The sequence below is a fragment of the Podarcis muralis genome, chromosome 13 (assembly GCF_964188315.1).
Source record: "Podarcis muralis chromosome 13, rPodMur119.hap1.1, whole genome shotgun sequence".
NCBI classification, from domain to species: Eukaryota; Metazoa; Chordata; class Lepidosauria; order Squamata; family Lacertidae; genus Podarcis; species Podarcis muralis.
This window is the reverse complement of record NC_135667.1, coordinates 1087866-1111676: the sequence shown is the minus strand read 5'-3', so window position 1 is coordinate 1111676 and position 23811 is coordinate 1087866. Positions and strand designations below refer to the sequence as shown.

Sequence of the window (23811 nt, the reverse complement as noted above, 5' to 3'; positions counted from 1 at the left end):
CCCTGCCCCTCTTCCTCCAACTCACCCCCTTCCCCTGGGGCAGCTTGCGACCATCCCAAACCTGTTTTCCTCACTGCTATTTACTGTTATCTATTTTCCAAGACAGCTTCCAATAAATGACACAATGGCAGAAGGCATTTCATCTTTCTCTCTCTCTCTCTCTCTCTCTCTGTATGGAGGGCAGAAAAATCAGCTGCATTTATTGATGTATTTATCATTATTTATTAAATTTTGCTATAAAAACACACACAGAATCCTGTAATTGACACGAATCAAAAGAACCCTCCCCAAAATATAACATGGAATCAGAGTTGGAAGGGACCCCAAGGATCATCTTACTCCTCATTGTTGATTGATTGATTGATTGATTGATTGATTATAATTTTATTTATACCCTGCCCATCTGGCTGGGCTGCCCCAGCCACTCTGGGCAGCTTCCAACACACACACACAATAATAATAATAAAAAACATCAAGTATTAATAGTAACAATCATATCCTACATAAAAAGTCACAATAACTTTAAAATAACTTACACCAAGTAAAGCAATATGCAATAATCCATTAGAATCTAATAATAAACGCTAAAATTAAACACCAGCAAGTCATAAATGAATTTTTAAGCAGAGGTTGGGTGGTCATCTGCCAGGGATTCCTCAGTTGTGATTCCTGCATTGCAGAGGGTTGGGCTGGATGACCCTGGGGGTCCCCTTCCAATCCCACAATTCTCTGACTCTGTCCCCTGCCTGAACCCTTGCCTTCGCAGGTGGGCGCCGCAGTGACTGGGTGAGGCGCTGCAGAGTCTGTGAGCTCCACCGGGATTATTTCCCCATCAAGGTATGAGAAGGGGGCTGGCAGGGTCTCTGGAACCCCTGGAGACCAGATCACGGACAAGGAGAAGGCGGCGGCCGTCAAAGGCTGCTGGCCTCTGAATGTGACATTCAGGTGGGGGTCCAAATGCCAAAGGCCTCGCCCCTCTTGACTTGCAGCTGGTGAAGACGGCCGAGCTGCCCCCGACGCGGAACTACGTCCTGGGCTCCCACCCCCACGGGATCATCTGCGCGGGGGCCTATTCCGCCTTCTGCACCGAGGCCACGGGCTTCTCCTGCGCCTTCCCTGGCCTCCGCCCCAGCCTGGCCGCCCTCGCAGGGCTGTTCCGCATACCTGTCTACCGGGAGTACATGATGAGCTCAGGTGAGGCCAACGGGGCGAGGAATGGTGGGGGTGAGGAAGGGGGGTGGGGAAGTGGGGTGGCCCCTCCCCTGAGGACCATCTTCAAGAACCCTGCCTGGCCCATCAAATGGGAGGAACCACCCCACTCTCAGGAATGCCCTCCCAGAGCCCCTGGGAATAGAATTCCCCAGCAAGAATGTCTGTTTTTCCTTCCATTCTTCATTCCTATGCAAATGAAAAGGGGCCTTTGTTTGTGCAAATGATGATGGTGATTATTATTATTATTATTTATACCCCGCCCATCTGGCTGAGTTTTCCCAGCCACTCTGGGTGGCTTCCAACAGAATATTAAAGACACGATAAAACACCAAACATTAAAAACTTCCCTAAACAGGGCACCCTTCAGATGTCTCCTAAAAGTCAGATACCGTAGATTCTGGCATATAAGACGACTTTTTAATCCTGGGAAATTCCCCCAAAAGTCAGAGGTCGTCTTATACGCTGGGTATGGGTTCGCTGCGCAGCGGCAGCAAGTGGCAGGCTCTGCGCCAGGAGGAAGCTGCCCAGCAATGCTAAGCTCGCTTTGCTGGGCGGCTTCCTCCTGGTGTGGTGTGGAGCCTGCCACCCACTGTTGCTGCCCAGCAAAGCTGGCGCGTATAAGACTGGGCCTATAAGTCAACCCCCCAAATTGGCAGCTGCCCAGTCGCCTAATACGCCATAATCTATGGTAATTGTTTTTCTCTTTGACATCTGATGGGAGGTCATTCCAAAGGGCGGGCACCACTACTGAGAAGGCCCTCTGCCCTGTAGCTTCACTTCTCGTAGGGAGGGAACCGCCAGAAGGCCCTTGGCTCTGGACCTCAGTATCCAGGCTGATCGATGGGGGTGGAGAAGCTCCTTCAGGTCTACTGGGCCTTTGAGGCCGTTTAGGGCTTTCAAGGTCAGCACCAACACTTTGAATTATGCTCAGAAACGTACTGGGAGCCAATGTAGGTCTTTCAGGACTGGTGTTATGTGGTCTCCCAGTCCCCAGTCTGGCTGCTATATTCTACATTAGTTGTAGTTTCCGGGTTACCTTCAAAGGTAGCTCCACATAGAGCGCATTGCAGTAGTCCAAGCGGGAGACAACCAGAGCATGTACCACTCTGGCAAGACAGTCTGCAGGAAGGGAGGGTCTCATCCTGCGTCCCAGATGGAGCTGGTAGAAAGCCGCCCTGGACACAGAATTGACCTGCGTCTCCAGGGACAGCTGAGTCCAAAATGACTCCCAGGCTGCGCACCTGGTCCTTCAGGGGTACAGTTGCCCCATTCAGGACCAGGGAGTCCCCCACACCTGCCCGCCGCCTTTGCCCCCCAAAACAGTACTTCTGTCTTGTCAGGATTCAACCTCAATCAGTTAGACACCATCTCTCCTCCAACCACTTCCAGACGCGCTGATCCTTTGCCAGTGACCCCTTTGCCCTTCAATAGACTCACAGACTTTCAGAGTTGTAGGAGAATCGCGAGGGTCCTCTAGTCCAACCCCCTGTAAAGCAGGGAACCCGTGGAGATGTTTCACACCCACAAGAATGTTTGCTTCCTCCCACTTCCTTTTTTTTTTTTAATTTTTTTTATTAAGTTTCATTTAATGCATACACATAACACAGGTAAGTAAATATAGAAAAAGAAAAGGAAAAAAGAAAGATTAAAAGAGAGAAAAAGGTAAGAAAAAAACAAGATAACATACAAATTGACTTCCATCCCTCTTGACTCTGGATTCCTAATTTTTCCAAGATTCTATCTTTACAGCTGTTTTTGTTTAATAACTTGAAACATCGAAAGTTTTATAATAAACCAACTATATTTGATACGTTTTCATAATTTCCTTCTATATATGTCATAAATTTAGCCCAATCATCCCTTAACTTTGTATTCTTTTGGTTTCTGATTTTCTGCATCATATTTGCCAATTCAAAGAAGTCATATAGCTTATTTTGCCATTCCATCATCGTTGGGGTGCTCGTGCTTTTCCATTTTTGAGCAATTAGCAGTCTGGCCGCTGCTGTTGAGTACTGGAACAAAATTACATCTTCTTTCTTAATCTCCTCTCCTATGATGCCTAATAGAAAGGCCTCTGGTCTTTTTAAAAATGTGTATTTTAATATTTTTTTTAGCTCGTTATATATGGTATCCCAGAATTTTTTAATATCATCGCAGGCCCACCACATATGCATGAAATTACCCTCCTTTACTTTACACCTCCAGCAGGCCCCGCTGCCAATCTTGTATATCCTATTCAGTTTTTCTGGTGTTAGATACCATCTGTGAATCATCTTTTCTATGTTTTCCCTGATTGCGGCACACGCCGTAAATTTTATTCCCTTCTCCCACAGTTTTGACCACTGCTCATAGGCTATGCTATGTCCTAGATCTATCGCCCATTTAACCATGACTTCTTTGATCTCCTCGTCTTTTGTGTCCCACTCCAATAAAATATTGTACATTTTAGATAGTAATTTAGAGTTACCTTCAATTATTTCAATCTGAAATTTCGATTTTTTTTCATTCATCCCAATTTTTTTATCTTCCGCCCATATGGCATTGATTTGATAGTACTGTAGCCAAACTGTCAGTTTTCCCTCCAGCTCCTCATATGGTCTTAATTTCCACGTGTCCTCCGATCTTACCAGTAAGTCCTCATATGTTAAATTCTTTGCTCCCGTATTTGTATTTTTAGTTGTTATAATATTAAAAGGGGACAGCCACCAAGGGGTTCGCCATTCCAGTAATTTTTTATTCCTATTCCATGCTTCATACAAGGGGCCTCTAATAATATGATTCGAAAATCCCCTATGCACTTTCCCTTTATTCTGCCATAGATAGGCATGCCAGCCGTATCTATTGTCCGCCCCTTCCAGGTCCAGTAGGTCGCTATTTTCTAGAGTGATCCACTCTTTCACCCAGCATAAACATGCGGCTTCATGGTATAACTTTAAGTTTGGAACAGCGAAGCCCCCTCTTTCTTTTCGGTCCGTAAGAATTTTAAATCTGATCCTTGGTCTTTTCCCCTGCCAGATGAATCTGGAGAGAGTCCGTTGCCAATCTTTAAACAATTTAGTCCCCCTAATTATTGGAATATTTTGAAAAAGGAACAACATCTTAGGAAGTACGACCATCTTTATCGCCTCCATCCTGCCCAACCATGATAAATTGACTCTATTCCAAACATCGAAATCCCTTTTGATCTCTTTCCAAACTGCCGAGTAGTTGTCTTCAATTAAGTTTATGTTTTTTGATGTAAGCCAGATTCCTAAATATTTTATTTTTTTTGCGATTTTTATTCCGAATTTCCTTTCTAGTTCTTCTTTTTCATCACTTTTCAGATTTTTTGTCAGCATTTTTGTCTTCAGTTTGTTTAGTTTAAAACCGGATAGCTTGCCATATTCCTCCATGATCTCTAATGCTTTGCCAATACTCTCTCGGGGTTCTTCCAGGGATAATATCAGGTCATCTGCGTAGGCCTTTAGTTTAAATTCCTTCAAACCTATTCTAATCCCTCGTATCTCAGACACGGTTCTAATTTTATTCGCCAATATTTCTAAAACCATAATAAATAGAAGCGGGGAGAGAGGGCAACCCTGTCTTGTTCCCTTTTCTATCTTAAATTGATTTGTTAAATTATTATTTATTACCAATTTGGCCGATTGGGTTGAATATATAGCTTGTATTCCTTTCAGAAAGTCGCCCTCTATCCCCGCCTTCTCCAAACATTTTATCATAAACATCCATGATACGTTGTCGAACGCCTTTTCGGCGTCCACAAACATCAATACTGCCGGTACATTGTTATTGATCTCCAGGTACTCAATTAAATTTATGACATGTCTAACATTATCCTTCAAAAACCTGTTCGGCAAAAAACCGGCCTGATCCTTGTGGATTAATTCCGTTAGATGTTTTTTCAACCTGTTTGCCATTATGTCCGCAAATATTTTATAGTCATTATTTAATAGGGATATTGGCCTATAATTTTTGATATTTAAATTGTCAGTGTCCGATTTTGGAATTAAGGTTATAAAAGCCTCCCGCCATGACTCCGGTATTTTTCCATCCTTTAAAATATCATTCATAACCTCACAGAGGACTGGCGCAAGTTGGTTTCCTAGGACTTTGTAGTATTTTGCTGATAAGCCATCCGGACCTGGAGTCTTCCCCGATTTCATTCTTTTAATTGCATTCTGGATCTCCTCTATATTTATGGGTTTGTTTAGCTGTATTTTCTCTTCGGCCGTTAAAGTCCTCCCTTCACAGTTCTCTAAGTATTTTTCTATTAGGGTTGTGTCCTCCTCTCCTTTTTTATATAGCCCTTCATAGAACTCCAGAAAATTTTTTTGTATCTTTTTTGGATCTTCTACTATTTCTTCTTCTACTTTTATTTTGTTTATCACGCTTTGCTTTTGTCTTTTCCTCAGTTGCCACGCTAATAATTTTCCAATTTTGTTGGCTGATTCAAAATATCTTTGTCTCATTAACCTGATTTTCCATTCAATTTCTTGGCTCACTAACATCGAATATTGTGTCTGTAGTAATTTAATTGCTTGTATGCTTTGTGTGTCTTTTGGGTTCTCTGTCAGTTTTTTCTCTAGCTGCCTTATATGATTGAGGATCTCTTCTTTCTTTTGTTGCCTTAATTTCTTTTTGTAACTGTTCTGCTGAATGAAGAAGCCCCTCAGCACCGCCTTACTGGCGTCCCAGGTTATTTCTGAGCTCACTCCTGTGTTAAGGTTCAGTTCAAAGTAATCTTTTAAAGTGGCTTTTGCTTTTCCGATGACTTCCTCGTCCTCCAGAAGTTGTTCATTTAGTCTCCATCTAAAGCCTCCTTTTAATTCACTTTTTAATTCCAATGTTATTGAATTGTGGTCTGAGAGAGTTCTCGGGTGAATTTCACATTTCGTAGCTCTTAGGGAGAGTTCTCTCGACGTCCAAATTTGGTCTATTCTGCCCCAGCTCTTATGTACTTCTGAGAAGAAGGTAAACTGCTTTTCTATTGGATGTTTATATCTCCAGATGTCTATTAAGTCCATGTTTTCTTCCAAGTCTTGGAAAGACTTTGGCAGCTTCCCTTGGTTCTTTTTCCCCTTTTCTGTTTGTCTATCAATTTCTGGGATTGGCACCGCATTAAAATCTCCCAGCAGTATCGTCCTGTTGTTTTCTAGTTCTATTAAAACTTGTTCTAATTTTTTGAAAAACTCTGGCTTGTTTGAATTTGGGGCGTATATGTTTACCACATTAATTTTTTCCCCCTGGAAGCTGATTTGTACCCCCAATATCCTTCCTTCTTCATCCTTATAAATCAGTTTAGGTTCCCATTTTTCTTTAACATATGTTACTACTCCTTTTTTTTTCTCTACCGTGGAGCTTATAAATTCCATTCCTAGCTTTCTATTTATTAATACACGATTGTGCTTCCTCCCACTTCCAGGGATGGTCCCGGTCAACAAAAGGTCCCTGGACTTCCTCCTGAGTGGCCCCCCCGGGCACGCGGTGGTCATTGTGGTGGGGGGTGCGTCTGAGTCCCTGGACAGCGCCCCTGGAGAGCAGCGCGTCCGCCTTCAAGGGAAGAAGGGCTTCGTGCGCCTAGCGCTGCAACACGGGTAGGGGCACCAAGGGGGCAAGGGGGGGTCCGGGGGGGCATGTTAGGCGCAGGTCAGCAATATATCGGGCCTAGTGAGCACGGCAGTGCTTCCTGGTGGATTTTGCCCCGATGAAGCAATTGCGAGAACAGAAGGTCCCTGTCCTTCCTTGCTCTATATTTTTTTATTACATTTTTCTTATGTTTTCACAATAACCTTCCTAACAAAGAATTCCACTGTTCCATAAGTGGACTTTCCACCTACACAGTGTTTTTACTCAAAGCTACTGTGCTGTATCTTCATCTATTACAAAAAAATTACAGTGGTACCTCGCAAGACGAAAAACTTGCAAGACGAAAGTTTTCGTTTTTTGAGTTGCTTCGCAAGACGAATTTCCCTATGGGCTTGCTTCACAAGACGAAAGGATACAATGTGACGATTTTCAATGCATTCCTATGCGAAACCGTGCTTTGCAAGACGAAAAATTCGCAAGATGAAAAAACTCGCAGAACAAATTAATTTCGTCTTGCGAGGCACCACTGTAGTACAATTATTTTGTCATTTTTATTCTGCTGCTTTTATCTCGAATCCTGTCCACGATTTCATTTGACTGTAATGTTTTTTAAGTAATCCATAAACGGCCTCCATCCTTCTGTAAAAAGTTAATCATTCTGATCTCTTAATTTTGCTGTGAGCTTTGCCGTTTCTGCCTAGTCCATTTCCTTCAAAGGCACACTCCTCCTTTGTTGGGACCTTCGCTTTTTCCCAATTAAGTTTTCTCTTAATGTATAACAGGCCATGAATTCCATATGCTAAGGTCCCTGCCTTCCCACAGCCTAGCCTACCTCAAAGGTTCTTGGTTGGATTAAATGCTCTCCCTGACCCGACATTCCTTCTGTGAGTTATGATCCGTAATCTGTTCTGTTGAACGTCTGTTTCAACTGCAAACAGGTGAAGTTCTTTGGCATCCAGCACTCTTCCGAAAAATCAGCTCACATAACAAAGCATAAAACCCCATATTTGAACACCCCCCCAGTGACAGGACGTAACTTCCCAAGCTATTAACCCTATAAGCTCTGGGTCTCCTCACACCCCCTCCCTCTCGTCCTGTACCACTGGGGTGAATGTAAGTACTACCACTTACCCCAAACACAACCCTTCACAGAACTCCCCGTGTCTTTGGACACTCAAAGGTTTAGTGAACCCATCTGCCAGATTCTTCTGGCTCAGACAGTATTTCAGATTTACTAAGCCTGTCTGGACACTCTGATATACATTTTGGAAACGTATGTCTAAATGTTTAGTTCTGGACTTGAACTGTCCAGACTCTGCCAACGTCAAACAGGGTTGATTGTCTTCCCAAACGGTGATGGGCAAGCAACACTCCCAACAGATCTCTTGGACCAAACACTTGTAGAACTCCAGTTCCCTACAAAGCTCTGACAACGCACTGAATTCAGCTTCTGTAGAGGAAAGCACAATGAGACTTTGCTTTCAGGACTTCCACCCAACTAGAGATTCTCCAAACTTCACTACCAACCCAGACACTGATTTCCCCAAGATTTGCCCAACCACTGTCAGTCCAGCATGTGAGCTGTGTGTCACCCTCAGCTGACAATTTAAGGCAGAAATCTTTGGTATCCTGCAGATACCACAGCACTCTCTTTATGCCATTCCAGGCAGTCACACTTGTCTTTGTAGCTTCCCTGCTGAACAGATTTGTAGCAAATGCTATGTCTGGTCTGCTCCATTGGGAAAGATACAACAAACTCCCTAGAGCTGACTGAAGGATCTCAGCGTTTTCGAACTCAGAACATTCCCCGAGCTGACTGTCTTTCACATAGCTCGTTTCCATGGGTGTTCTGATCCCTGCACACTCAGCCATCCTGAACTTCTCAAGCAACTGCTCAATCTCACTTTTGTGACTGAGCAAGAAACTGCCGTCCTCGGTTCTATCTATCTGGACGCCTAGGTACACCTTTAACGGTCCTAGGTTCTTGAGTTTAAAATGCTTTCTAAGCTCTTTGGCAAAACTTGCACCTGTTTACCTGTCTTAACCACATGTATGATGTCATCAACAAAGACCAACACTGTGTCTCTCCTGACCCCTTCAGGTTGTTGTTGTTTAGTCGTGTCCGACTCTTCGTGACCCCATGGACCAGAGAACACCAGGCACTCCTGTCTTCCACTGCTTCCCACATTTTGGTCAGACTCATATTTGTAGCTTCAAGAACACTGTCCCACCATCTCGTCCTCTGTCATCCCCTTCTCCTTGTGCCCTCCATATTTCCCAACATCAGGGTCTTTTCCAGGGAGTCTTCTCTTCTCATGAGGTGGCCAAAGTCTTGGAGCCTCAGCTTCAGGATCTGTCCTTCCAGTGAGCACTCAGGGCTGATTTCCTTCAGAATGGAGAGGTTTGATCTTCTTGCAGTCCATGGGAATCTCAAGAGTCTCCTCCAGCACCATAATTCAAAAGCATCAATTCTTTGGCGATCAGCCTTCTTGATGGTCCAGCTCTCACTTCCATACATCACTACTGGGAAAACCAGAGCTTTAACTATACGGACCTTTGTTGGCAAGGTAATGTCTCTGCTTTTTAAGATGCTGTCTAGGTTTGTTATTGCTTTTCTCCCAATACCACTTCAAGTACAGGCAGCTATCTGCAAGACTCTTCCGGAAACTCATACTTTCCAAAGTTTCATTCAGACACAAATTCCAGTTTCTGGCTGATTGCTTGAGGCCATAGATGGATTTGTGTAACTTCAGCACTACATCTGGCTTATTGCCCTCGAACCCTGGAGGAGGTAGCATGTACAGATCGTCCTTCAGATCTGAGTTCAAATAAGCAACATCCACATCAAAATGATGTACCTGACAACCCCTCTGGGCAGCAACTGCTAGTAGCAAGCGTAGAGTTTCACTCCTAGAAGTTGGAGCATACACTTCAGTGTAATGCAGCCTTTTTCTCTGTGTGAAACCTCTAGCTACTAGCCTAGCTTTGTACTGTGGTGCTCCTGTCGCTATGGGTTTAACTCTGTAAACCCAATGACATCTCACGGCCTGTTTGCCTGCAGGCAGTGTTGTGGTGGAGAACACACCTAGAGACTTCATTGAGTTCAACTCGTTCTCCATTGCCTCATGCCATTTCCTGGCTCCTGCCTGAGGCAACTGTTGCACTTCCTCAAAACTTTCTGGTTCGCATTGAGCCAAACCAACCCACACGCTAGTGACTGAGAACCTTTTGGGCGGCTTCCCTTTCGTAGTACGTGCAGAACGCCTTGGCACTATGTCAGATGCCCCCTCTCACCCTGAGGTACTGGGACCAGCACGTGTGTCCTTGTCCTCAGAAGACTCCCCCTCTGACTGACTGCATCTTCTGAACTTAGCTGGACTGGTAGGAGAAGTTGGCGCACTCCGAGGCTCTTGCTTAACAGCCTCTGGAGATGGCCATTCCTGCTCCTGGTCAGGGACCTGATCCTCAGCAGGTTCAGTTACTAACTCTCCCTCTTCAGCAGAGTCAAGCAAACTGAGAGAATGTCAGGATTCCCATGGATGCCTGTCCACCCACTTTGCTCACAAAACTCAGCACTCCTGCTGACTAGAACCTGTGACTGATTGCCCTCTGGATAAGCAAATCTCCACCCCTTTGTCCCTCGCTCATTCCCACAAAAGATCATTTTCTGGGACCTGGGGCCACCCTTCCTGCATTAGCTTTTGGCACAAGAACCAAAGCCTCACACCCAAACACATGAAAGAAATGTACCTTTGGTGAAAATAGAGAAAATAGGGTGCACCCGCTACAACAGAGTTGCAGGAACGATTCAGGGTGAAATTCTCCATTTTCCAAGCTTCCGCCCAGAAGCATTGTAGTAAGCCTGAGTTAAAAAGCATTGCTTCCACCGCTTCCTGGAACGTTCTGTTCTGCCTTTCTGCCACCCCATTTTCCTGTGGTTAGTGCAGAATCATCAACCTGTGATGTATCCCTTTCTGAATAAAGTAATTCTGCAACGTAGTGAACTCCCCACCGCTATCTGATTGGAAACTGAAAACCCTCAGTGAGAATTGGAGCTCCACTGCAGTGACCCACTCCCTCAGCATGGTGGCAGCTTCACCCTTGTCCTTCAGAGGTATCGCCCTGCTGTTTCTGGAGTAATCATCTGTCAAGGTTAAAACATATTTAGCCCCGCACAGACTTGCAACAGGCATAGAGCCACAAATATCTACATGAACCAACTCAAAAGGTTTCTTGGTTACCCTGTCAGACCTAGGATAACTGCATGTTTTTACCTTTGCCTTCTTGCATGCTCTGCAATCCAGGAACTTGGCACATGACTTCATTTTGCATCCCTCAGCGCACCCTGGTATTTTTCTCACATATCCCTAATTGCAGGGGGACATCCTCTTGTGCCACAAATGATGACACATATTGTGATTGGGAACATTTGCACACTCTGCCTGTGCTGACCCACTGTTACCCTTACCTGCTTGAGATGTTTCCAGAATAGCCTGTTCTGTCATTCAACACTGAATGTTGTTCAGTGTTCCAGTCCCGCCCCTGGAAATAGAGCATGCATTATTCTCAAAGCAAACCTTAAACCCATCTCTAACTAAAGAAGACACAGACAATAGACAGCATTTCATCCCTGGGACCACAAATGCTTCCAGTTCAGCCTGAAAAAAAGGAACAAAAACAGAGCCAACAGTTGTTAGTTGTCTCTTGGAACCATTGGCAAGAGTGACTGTTTTTCCTTCAGAAACAGCTCTGCAGTTCCACATTTGGTCACCAGATGGCAGCAGATGATGACTGGCTCCGCTGTCGATCACCCAGCAATGTATGTTGCTCTGGTCGCTGTCCTTTGCCGTTCCCATGGAAACTGCCAAATGACATGACGTTGCGTCTGTCAGTTCCCCTGGGACCTTTCCTTGCGTTCCCACCCGGGCTGTTCCCCTAATCTGGTTGCCCAGGGCAACGGCCTTGGACGCATTCTGTGCAGCTTCCTTGGGACTGTTTACGCAGGTGGGTCTCCGAGCCAGAACGATAACGTCTCGTAGCAAAAGCCTTCACGGTATTCTCTTTCACTGCCCCCCCACTCTTGGAAGCAGGACTGCCTGGGCCAGCGTGCCACCCCTCTGCCGATGTTCCTCCTCATCGCATAGGCGACCCGAGACAAACTGCAACGTTAGGTCGGCAAGAGGCATGGCACAAATTAGGCACAAATTGTCATAACTCATCTAGTGAGCTCAGAAGAATGTAAACTTTCAAATCTTCTGCTCCTGCTCCTCCTGGCTTCAGCAGAGCATAACAGATAATGCGTGTGTGTGTAGGAATCTGAGCCATGCAGAGAAACCCTCGTACACAGCTCCTTCTAATCTAAGAACCGATTTATTGTACAGCAGCAAAATAAATCAACGACCCGGGAGAGCGCACCGACATGCTGTCTCTCCCTCTCTCAAAACAGAAAGTAAATTCTTCCTCCTCTTCCTCCTCACAGGGCTGACCTGGTGCCCGTTTACACCTTCGGGGAGAACGACATTTACCAACAGATCCACTTCCCCGAGGGCAGCTTCGCTCGCCGCCTCCAGCTCGGTTTCAAGCAGCTGATCGGCTTCGCCCCTTGTCTCTTCAGCGGGAGGGGCCTCTTCTCCAGCACCTCTTGGGGGATCCTGCCCATGGCTGCCCCCCTCACGGTAGTGGGTAAGGACCCACAAGGCTCCTCGTTCCTTCCTTAGCCTTTGCCCTGCACCCCAAAATCCCCCCAACTCACCAACCTGATTGCAAAGAGCCACAAACTCTTCAGAATCGTATAAAACAGCAGGTTCTGGTGCATCTCCCTTTCGCCCTCTCTTAGAACTGAATTGGAGACCTGTAGACTTGAATGGGACCCCCAAGGGTCATCTAGTCCAACCCCTCTGCAATGCAGAAATCAAACGAGCCGCCTCGTTTTATGGGGCTTGCTATGGAGGGAGCTGCCATTGTGTGCGTGCGTTCACACACACACATACACACACACACACCCCGACTTCCTTCTCCCCTTCCTTGGAGGTTTCTAAGCAGAGGTTGGTTGGCCATTAATCAAGGGGTTGGGCTAAATGACCCTTGGGGTCCCCTCCATTCCTGCACCTAAGCCACCCCTGAAACCCAAGGCCAGGGTGCAAAGCTGCTGGGGTGGGGAGGCCCTGGCTGCCATGGGTGGGGGGCGAGGGGCAGAGCAGACCCCCTAACCGCCCATGCTTCTTCTCCCTCCTGCAGTGGGGAAGCCTATCCCGGTCCCGCTCCGCCCGCGCCCCACCGAGGATGAGGTGAACTGCTTCCATGCTCTCTACGTCAAGGCCCTGAAGGAGCTCTTCGATGCCCATAAAGAATCTTGTGGCCTCCCGGCCTCCCAGCAGCTCCTCATCACCTAGACGGACCCCGACTTGACCCGAAGCAGCATCAGGCGACACAAGGTTGTGATGGGGGGGGGGAGACACGCGGGAGACTTTGTTCCTCCCACCCCTGTCTGTATACACCGTTTCCAATAAAAGGCGCCGTGCCTGATGTCTGATCTTGGGTCCTTGGTGCCCGAACTCCCTTTTTGTGCCCGCCTGCGGAGCCCAAGGCTGGTTGTATCATTCACACGTGCATTATTAACCTGAGGTTTGCAGAGTCCGGCAGCGAAAAAAGCAGGCCGTGGCCCTGGATCTGTGGTGCAGGTTTGAGGGGGCTGCCCACATGCCCCTCAGGTGAGTGATCAGGAACTTGTCTGCCTGCAAGAGAAAAGATCATTCGGACATGCAGGCCCAGCTATTACTTGGAAAATGGGGACCCTGCTCTTATGGTCCAGGAAAAAGAGGGAGGGGAAGCAGGGCTTGGGGATCTGTTTGCCTGAGTGGCTAGAGGACCCTTCTCTGACTGCAGGAGCAATGCAGGACATGCCTGGGTTGCGTGGAGGCAGGGCGGGGGGGGGGTGCCAGGAGTCTCAGGACAAAAGGGATGGGAGAGGGCCACGGTTCAGCATTCCCCTTTGCCCACCCATTGTGTGCACTCTGTGCATGCCCCGAGGCAACCCCCAGTTTGCACCCTGCTGAAGAATAGCTTTGGTTCCTTTTGGAATGGAAATCTGGGCATTGCTGGTTGTAGTGGACAAGTTATCCCCCGAGGTCCTCGTGCAGGTCAGAGAAATAAATGCCAGCAAAAAGCGGCTGTTCAGCTCCATCGTCCTTTCGTGGTTGCCAAGGTGACTTGAAATCTGGGTATCCCTGGTTGCAGTGCGCCCCGTGAGGTCCTTTCACCAGTCAGGATAAATCAAGAAACCGCACCCAGGTATAGGAAAGCAAGAAGCAGCTATTAAGCCTTGTCTTTATTGTTGCGATAAGCTTTCAACCTCTAAGCCAGGAAAGAGTAAGTCCCAAACAAAGGCATGTAACTCCTTTTAGAAGTTACATTTCCCCCCTACAATTCATTTCAGAGAAGCATCATTTAAACCTTATTCTTTGCCTTAAAACAGGTGGAGTGACAGACATTTGAGTCCATTACCTGTCAGCTGTCAGTCAAGGTGTCAGTGTATTGCCTGCCTTTTCCTCTCGGAGCAAATATTTTACATTCCTTTTGGCATTACAGTTATGTCAGCTCAATTCTGCTCATCCAGTCTCTTGTGCCAATATTGTGAGTATACAGTATGATTTTCTGTCTTTCCCTTTATCAGGTCTGGTGGCCCATTGACAGCTGAGAGGAAAAGGTCGGTAGAGAACGACGTTAAATAAGTTGGAGTTCTTGTTATTAAATACACCAAGAAAAAAGCACACCACGAACTCTGGCCAATATAAGTTTCAATAGTGAGAGTGGTCCCTACTCGCAAATCAATAGTCAATAGTAACAAAAACTAATCCATTCAAAAGTAAGTATTCTGACAAGAATAACAAACTCAAATAGAGATTACAAACTGAAACAAAGATTACAAACTCATAAGGATATGTATAATACGATTCATTACAGTATTAGAGATAAGAGTTTATGAGTAGAGAAAAGTTCATGTTAGTCCATAGTCAAATTTGACGGAAAGGTCTGAGTTTCAATCATTGAGCAGAAGTCAGAAGTCAATTATGGATCAGAAACCAGGACAGGGCCCTGTTTCGACGTATTCATCTTCATCAGCTAATTTTTAAAGGGTTGTGTAAGTTTGAAGAATTCGTGTAAATATATCCTGTTATTTTCTATGTTTCTCAGAGATAACAACTCAGTGTGGGCAAATCAACGTGTATCTTGAGCTTTTCTGTAAAGCAAAAGATTCCCGTGTTGCACCGGGTTGGACTAGATGACCCTCGTGGTCCCTTCCACATCTACAGTTCTATGATTTTATGGTTCTGTTTTAAGCCCTGCTGTTTGATGGGTGAGATGTTGACCTGCTCTTTGCAGAGGGTTTTTCTGAGTGCTGCAGCATTTGTCTGCTATTTACGCAGCTCTTCTTATAAAGGCCATTGTCCATTAAGGGGATTTAAAGTTTAAGGGGCTGCCAGCGCTGTTTCTGATTGGGTGGCGGTCAAACGAAGTGGCGCCTGATTGGTCAGTTTTCAGGTTACAAGGGAAATGGAGGTTTCTGGCCTTATTCTGGCATAATGTTGTGAATGCACCTGTCTATGTATTGTTGCAGGAATTTATGTATAGGTGTGGGGGTGTTTGCCCCTCCAGCAGATATCATGCACATGCAGCCCACTACCAAAACCAGCACTATCACTTTGGTGACTTGTCCCCACAAAACACTTGGTCACAGTTTCTTCCTATCCATTCAAAGGGCCTTTGCTGCACGATACCAAATGTAAGAATTCACTGATAAATGTATCTATGTACTGGCTCACTGGGAAAACTCCAGAAATTCATCTAGACCTGTGAGCTCAGCTCCTCAGCAGCCCCTCTGCCTGAGTGATAATCCCTGGCCTCCTGATACCTGAGTGCCAGACAGGTAGAAATTCCAGAATAACAAACCCAGATGAAGACAAAAGGGTGGGATGAACTTGGCTGGGAAACAGGGAAATGTAAAGATCTCTTTTGTTCCACTTGATGGGTGTTTGGTGGAGGGCAAGGGGAACCATGGGGCAGGGTCCAGGATGCTCAGATTATGGCCACCAGACCTCCCCTTTCATGATGTAACCATGATGTATGAGTGATGTAGTTGGGGGGGGGTTGTAACATGGGGATTAGCAGCTAATCAAAGTTTGGGTTCTCTTTTGTTTGGGGCTGCCATCTTGTTCCACCTGGTGGCAGGTGGGAGTCCTGTCGCGACAGTCTTCAATCAAGACCAAGATGACTGGCTGCTGTCTTGCTTTGGGATTCCTGGCTGGGGTCCTTGTTTTTTGTCCAAGGGAGACCTCAGATTTCTCCGTTCACAATTACTCACTGTGTGCCTTTGCAAAACATCCCCGCTCCCCGTTGCTGACCTGCCCCGTCCAGCCCAACCAATACCGCCTCCTCGCGAGGCCGGCAGGGCGAGAACCCGAAGCGCCCCCGCTGCGCCGCCATTGCCAGCCTCTGCGCCCCCACTAAGACCACGCGAGAGGAGGCCCGTTCTCGCGAGAGGAGGAGCTCCCTCAGGGGCGGCGAGGCCAGCAGGGGAAGGGAAACAGGGCGCGCAGCGGGGCCTTGACTTCCCACCGCCGGGCTTCTCTAGTTTTCGTACCTCGGCGTTACTGCGCTTCTCCGCGCGGAGCCTCCGCCGACCGAGGCCTTCGAAGGAAGCGCTGTCTTCCCCCCTCAGCGGCGCTGCGGCTCCTTTAAAAGCCGGGACATACCATCTCCGCGGAGGGGGGGGGGGCCGGGATTCTTCCGAGGGAGAGGCGAACCGGCGGAGGCTGTGGGAATCCGGCTCCCTTCTGATACGGACCAGAAGGGGGGGGGGTACCTCTTGCCCCTTCCTCTCCCCTGAGCAACCGAGGCGATGACCTCGAGGGTACCCACGGTACACCCACCCAGTCCCCCTCACCGTTGCACAAGCACCACACTTCTCCCCAAACCCCCCTTCTCTTCTTCCTCTCACGAGCGTAATAAGCTCATATATAAATATATTCCCCTATCTCTCCCTATGCCTATTTGCGCTCTATACTTAAAACGAGTAGACCGGGCGTCCCTGTATCTCCGCTTACTCCTATGGCCGCGTCTCAGCCAATCACAGCCATGCATTCGTCCTGCAGGAGCTAGCTCAGGGAGCCCTTGCACGCCTCATTAAACCTACTGACAAGCTGCTGACGGCCCCCCGCAGCGAGAACAATGGAACCGAAACTTCCGACCTCGTAATCTTGTCAAGCCCTTGTTACAATGTATCCATTCTGCTCGTAAACCTGTCAAAACCCAGTTACAATGTATCCACCTTGTTTCCGACTTTGACCGAGGCTACGGAATAGGTTGGAAACCATCGGAACCTTTCGAAAATCATATAAAATCAACCATAACTCCGATTTCCTTGCTCTTGGTGTCATTCAGCTCAGCTCCCTTTGGACTCCATGATGGCACCCCGACCTCCATAATCCCTGAAGCGGCAGGGCACGTACACAGGAACTTCCTAATCCTGCCAGATCGTCCTGCCTAACCCTTCCTCCGGGCAATACCAGGTGGCAGACGATGCATATCGCTGTCCCATTGTCCTGCCACCACCGGTACTCAAGGAATGTTTATTTATGTATATCCCTCACTCCGCACATTCCCCCTCCCTTGTCTCAAATGTTAATCAGTGTAACCCCACCTCTCTGTAAACATATTCATGACGTGTGTAATATATTCATGATGTAATCCATGAAACCCAACCTTCCCATAATGTATTCATGACGTTTTCATGCACTGTATTCTGGGACTTGGAGGGAACTTTTAAAAGTCTATGTCGCCCCATACTCGGGGTTCAATCTCATTTTGAACCTGTTGCGCAATAAACTTGGATCTTCGTATCTTGCTCCTGCGTCCGGCTGAGCTTCCTTTTCTTCCGCTAGAATCCACGGACTTGGTCCGATTGGCTGGGTGGCAGGGTAAATACGCACCCAGATTTTCCGTAACAGCTTGGCGCCCAACGTGGGGCTTCAGCGGTTCTCCCGGGTTGCTGACCGGGGGCCCCGAATTCTTCAGCCGGCTGCGGGCCACTTTGCCCGAGAAGACCCTTTTGGACCTCCGGCCACTTCCCGGGCGGTAATCAGGAGCCCCAGGAGTTCAGCCGGGGAGCAAAAGGGATCCAGCCGGCTTATTCATCGGTCCCGGGATCGGGTCGACGTAGAAGACGCGTGAGTATAGGAAAATCCAGTGCACTGGTGGGAAGGGGTGGAAGTCTCCTGGCAACTGAATTCTCTGCCCTCCTCTCTATCGTACCTTCTTACCTTTCTCTTGGTCCAGTCAGTGAGAGAGACCGTGGACCGCTGCTCGACCCGAAAGGGGGGTTCTGAGCTCTATCTCTTTACCTAAACTCTCCAGCCAGCCGCACCAATTGGGAGCCCGAAGGGTAAGACGGAGAGACCCGACTTGAAAGATAGCCGACTCTCCGCAAACGGGCATCCCAGTTGAAAGCAAGGGGTTGGAGTTCTCTTTCCGATCTTCCCGAGCGTCCTTTCTAGGGGGCAGGAAGTGGTCTTGCTTTCTATCCCAATCCCAGCCGCACCGGTCGGGCTACGTACCACGTGTATCGTAAGCCCGCTTCCGAAAGCAAGGGGGATTTTCGACCCAAAATTCTATCCAGGGATCACCCGATCTGGCACCGCACGGCGCGGGCGTTCAGTAGGGCCCCTTTTCCTGAGAAGTTTGACGATAGGTAGGAGGTTGCCAGGAGGGAATAGCCCATGAGGAATTGGGCGGGACCGGCAGAGTGGAAAAGGGACCCCAAATAAATGGTTAAGGAAAAAGGAAGGAAGGAAATACCGGATAGCTAGAGCTCTTTAAAACCTCCCTAGGAAGTTGCCAAGCGACTAAGACCTTTCCCTTTTTATAAGTCTTTTGTCGAACAGCCCTAGACCCACAAATCCTTATCGACCCCTCCTCTCTCCTCTTTCTATCTAGACACGCGTGAAATATACTATGGGTACCCAGGCTTCCAAACACGAGCGGACTCACTCTGGGAGGAAGGCTTCCAGGAAGCCATCCCGTTCCCAGAAGGACCCCGACTCTCCTCTCCAATTCGTCCTCGCGTATTGGAAGTCAATTCCTGGCCACAAATTGTTATCTAAGGAGAAATTAGAAGACCTCTGTTCCGAAACCTGGCCCGCCAGTACTGCCTCCGCCAAACCCGAACTGCGGTGGCCGCCGGGGGGTTCGTTTAATGAAGAACGCTTGAACCACTTAAGGAAAGCCCTGATGGAAGAAAAACCCCGCCAGTTGGAATACCTGGCCGCCTTTGAGGCAGTAAGGAGAATGCTCCAAGCCCCAAAGGGAACAACTTCTTACCAACTACCTATATTAAATCCCGGGCGACAGCCAATGCCCCCCCCTTACGAAGATGACGACGTACAGCAGACCCTGGTCCCCTTTTACTATCAAGGACCACCGCCGCGAGCCCCGACACCCAACGACAGCAACTCTAGTAGTGGGGAGGAAACGGGGGAAGATGACGCACAAGGCACTGAGAATAGAAGGGTCACACGACTACAAGCAAAAAGGGACAAGGGGGACACCAAACACGTTAAACACCCCGGGCAAGCTAAAACTAAAATCCCCTCCTCTACGCTCTACAACACCATTGAGGACCCTACCCAAATCGGGAATAAACCCGCTCCCACGGAACCGTGTGGCTCCGCGACGGGGACCCTAGGCCACGACACAGAGACTCCGGGGACTTCTGACCAAGTAAGCTCCACCGTGAGTTCTACTGCGGTCCAGATGCCCTTAAGGGCCCTGCCCATTCCTCCTCTCGTACCTGATGGGCCCCCGCGGATGGTTTACACGCATCACCCCTTCTACACCTCGGACCTCGTAACTTGGTCAAATCAGATGCCCTCACTCAGGGACGACCCGGATAAGTGTCACCGCCAGATCAGTGCAATCTTTTCCACCCACAATCCTACCTGGGCAGACGTCCACGTTCTTCTGAATGCCCTCTTCAACGAGGCAGAGAAGGCGGACATTCTGGCCAAAGCCGGGGAAGCTATAGAATCACCCGATTACCAGAGGGGACGGCCCCAAGGATTGCAGGCGCTCACCGCACAATGCCTCCGAGTAGAACCTACATGGGATTATAACACAACAAATGGGATCTGGTGCTTGAAACTATTTAAGAAAGCCATTCTGGACGGCGTAAAGGCTGCCGGACAACGCACCGTTAATTGGACCAAAGTCCAAACGGTAATGCAGGGACCAAACGAACACCCTTCTGATTATTATACGAGATTAGTCTCTGCCATCAAGACCTGGGGAGGAATAGACCCCGAGAATCCACAACATGAAGTAATCGTTAAAGGTTTCTTCAAGGATCAGGCCTGCCCAGACATTAGGAAAGCCCTAAATCTTCAAATTGGATACGATGGAAAGAGTGTAAACGAAATCTTGTCCATTGCGAAATCCATCTATAACTCTCGAGATGAGAGAAAGAAAAAGGAGACAAAATCCGAGGCCGAACAGATCTTGGCCTTAAGTATGGAAACTACCTATGGCCCTAACCGAGGTAGAGGTCTCAACCGAGGAAGGGGAGTCCGGGGAGGAGGACCCCCAAACCCCTATAGGCAATGGGGACCGGGGACCGGAGGGTGCTACTACTGCCAGGAAGAGGGACACATAAAGAGATTCTGCCCTTACCTAAATGCGACACCCGCACCCTATGGGGGGCAGGAATCCAAGCCCTTCCCTGTTCGAACCAGCCACCCTCCTTTCCCCCCGCAACCCAACGTAACCCCAGGCTACACTAACCACCAACCAGTGACTTATGCTCCACCAACGCCCTCGAACCCGATACCTCAAACCAGACCCCAATCCGGACCCCGAACCCAAATGCCAGCCATAGACCAGTCTGCTCACCCTTGGGCGAATGCCACTGCTCCTCCCTTGCACCCTCCAAATCAACCACCTCCCGATGATCAGGACACCTATTGACAATTAGAAGGGGATCCCAGTCAGACCCAAACCATCTGCCCTGTCCTTGCATTGTCACCTGAGGACCCGGTCTGCACTATCGAGATTGACGGCCACCCCTATCAATGTCTACTGGACACAGGGGCTACTTATTCCACCCTAACCGACAGTCACCTGGAACCAGGAACAGTGACCAAGAAAGTAATGGGACTGGATGGGATACCCCGCACTTGCCCACTCTCGCGACCGGCCAAGGTCACCCTCGGACCATTACTAGCGGAACACACTTTCCTTTTAACAAGCAGCCCTGTTAATCTCCTCGGCAGAGACCTCCTCTGCAAACTTAACGCCACCATAAAATGCTCCTCGGATGGCATTTACCTACATATGCCAGGGGACTCTATTCCCATGTTCCAAGGTATCGTCCAAGAATCTAAAGCGGACCGACAGTTTCCCGAACTCCCTTTGGACCTAGAAAACGAATTGCCCCCCTCCCTATGGGGCACTGAATCAACCTCAGTCGGGCTCTTACTCTCCGCTACTCCAGTCAAGATCACGTACCGAAGTGACCTACCCTTCCCGTGCACCAAACAATACCCTCTGCCCAAAGAAGCCATAGACGGCCTAACACCCATGATTGAGGACTTCCTCGAAAAAGGGATCCTAGTCTCATGCGCTTCGCCCTGTAATACCCCAGTTCTCCCAGTCAAGAAACCCGCTAAAGAGGGGGCACCTATACGGTACCGTTTTGTGCAGGACTTGAGATTAGTGAACCAATTCGTCATACCCCGACACCCAGTAGTGGGCAACCCGAACTCCCTCCTAAACGCAATTCCAGCAGGGACAACTTGGTACTCCGCAGCGGATCTGTGCTCCGCCTTCTTCAGTATACCCCTGGATCCGGACAGTCAATTCCTTTTTGCATTTACCTGGGGGCCCGGCCAACTAACGTGGACCAGACTGCCCCAAGGCTATGTAGAGTCACCCGCAATTTTCTCGGCCGTATTACATCAGGACTTAGAGGACATCCACCTACCAGCTAGCTCCACCTTGCTTCTCTACGTGGATGATATTTTATTGTGTTCTACCAGTGAAGAGGCGTGTAAGATAGATACTAAACACCTCCTATCAGAATTAGCAAAGAAGGGACACAAGGTGTCTCCAAAGAAACTCCAATATTGTAAACAAGAAGTCAAATATCTCGGACACATCTTAGGAGTAGGGACTCGAAGCCTAGCCACTGACAGGATCGAGGCAGTCACAAAAATCCCTCTCCCAAAAACGAAGCGACAGTTGCGCGGCTTCCTTGGCATGGCCGGCTTCTGCCGAGCCTGGATCGCTGGCTACAGCGAAATAACGAAGCCCTTAACTGTTATGACGCGGCAGGACCACCCAGACACCCTGGTCTGGGAAGAAGAAGCTTACAACTCTTTTGAACGACTAAAACGGGAACTCAGATCCGCTCCCGCCCTAGGATTACCCGACTACCGAATCCCTTTCAACCTGTTCATCCATGAGCAAATGGGGGTAGCCTCCGGTGTCCTAACCCAACCCTTCCGAGACCAAGAGAGGCCAGTAGCATATTATAGTCTGCAACTTGACAACACTGCTAAAGGGGCTGTCAGTTGCCTGAGAGCCATTGCAGCCGCTGCTGTCCTTCTCGAGAAAGCCCAAGAAACAGTTCTGGGCCACGAAATCACCCTTCACGTTCCCCATTCAGTCTCAACCCTCTTAACCTTAAAAGGATGCCACCATTTCTCAAACTCCCGCCTCAACCGGTACGAGGCCCTCCTACTAACCCCAACCAACGTCACCATTAAACGTGTCAACTCGCTAAACCCCGCTACCCTGCTACCCCTTCCCGATGATGGCACCCCACATCATGACTGCACCACTATTGTCCGGCAAGCCGAAAAGCCCCGTGAAGACTTAGATCATCTTCCCTTGGAGAACCCAGACCTAATACTATATACTGATGGTAGCTCTAAAGTAATCGACGGGGTTAGAAAGACTGGGTACGCGGTGGTCTCCGACTTCGAAGTACTAGAATCAAACCCAATCAACTCCCAGTACAGTGCCCAAGCCGCTGAGTTAATTGCACTGCTGCGTGCCTGCGAGATTGGTGAAGGGAAGCGGATAACCATTTATACGGATAGTAAATACTGTTTTGGCCTCGTGCACACAACCGGCCAAATTTGGCTCCAGAGAGGCTTCCTAACCGCCGCCGGCTCTCAAATCTCGCACGCCGCCCTAGTTGAGCGACTTCTCACAGCGATCCATCTACCTGCCGCTATAGCCGTTGTCCACTGCAAGGCCCATACCAAGGGCAGGGACTCAGTTTCTAAAGGAAACCGACGAGCCGACAAAGCCGCACAGATGGCTGCCCTACGCATCCCTAACAATGAATCCGAGTTTCAAGCCCTCCAACTACCAGCAGACCTAGACCTTGCAGAAATTTACAAATCTGCCCCAGGGGATGAAAGAGCTATGTGGGAATCGATAGGTGCCACCGAGCAACAGGGCATCTGGGTCCTCCCCGATGGAAGAACCGTCCTTCCAAAGGCCTGGACTCCAAAAGTAGTGAGGATTCTTCATCAGCGGACACACTGGGGAAAAGGGAGATTAATGGAACATGTAATTAGATCTTGGTATGCACCCGGAATAGCCGCTGCCGCAGCAGCAGCATCAAAGAATTGCATTACCTGCCATCGCTTCAATCCCAAGCGTGAACCCAGGAGGCCACCAGGAGCCAGACCCTGGGCCTTTGTCCCTTTTGAGAACTTGCAGCTTGACTTTATCGATCTGCCCCAATGCCAAGGCTTTAAGCATGCTTTGATTATAGTGGACCAATTCTCCTCGTGGGTGGAGGGATTCCCTTGCCGAAAGGCTACCGCATCCGTAGTTGCCAGGGCCCTCCTACAGGATATTATTCCCCGCTATGGCATACCCCGCCGCATAGACAGCGATAGGGGAACCCACTTTACTGCAGAGGTGGTGCAATTAGTGGCCAAGACACTCCAG

General features: G+C 48.5%; 1 protein-coding gene and 1 long non-coding RNA gene across 3 annotated transcripts in view; one reads left to right on the top strand and one right to left on the bottom strand.

The window, feature by feature from the left end:
* Positions 1-23811, top strand: part of LOC144325188 (2-acylglycerol O-acyltransferase 3-like) — a 97716-nt gene that overhangs the window by 2780 nt on the left and 71125 nt on the right. Inside the window, exons 4-8 of the mRNA XM_077917764.1 lie at positions 767-837; positions 990-1194; positions 6635-6806; positions 12278-12480; positions 13036-14503. Coding sequence (XP_077773890.1) covers positions 767-837; positions 990-1194; positions 6635-6806; positions 12278-12480; positions 13036-13190 — 806 coding nt within the window. The 3' untranslated portion in view covers positions 13191-14503. The remainder of the gene's footprint in view (positions 1-766; positions 838-989; positions 1195-6634; positions 6807-12277; positions 12481-13035; positions 14504-23811) is intronic.
* Positions 1-23811, bottom strand: part of LOC144325039 (uncharacterized) — a 53479-nt gene that overhangs the window by 24701 nt on the left and 4967 nt on the right. The gene's annotated exons all lie outside the window — the stretch shown is intronic.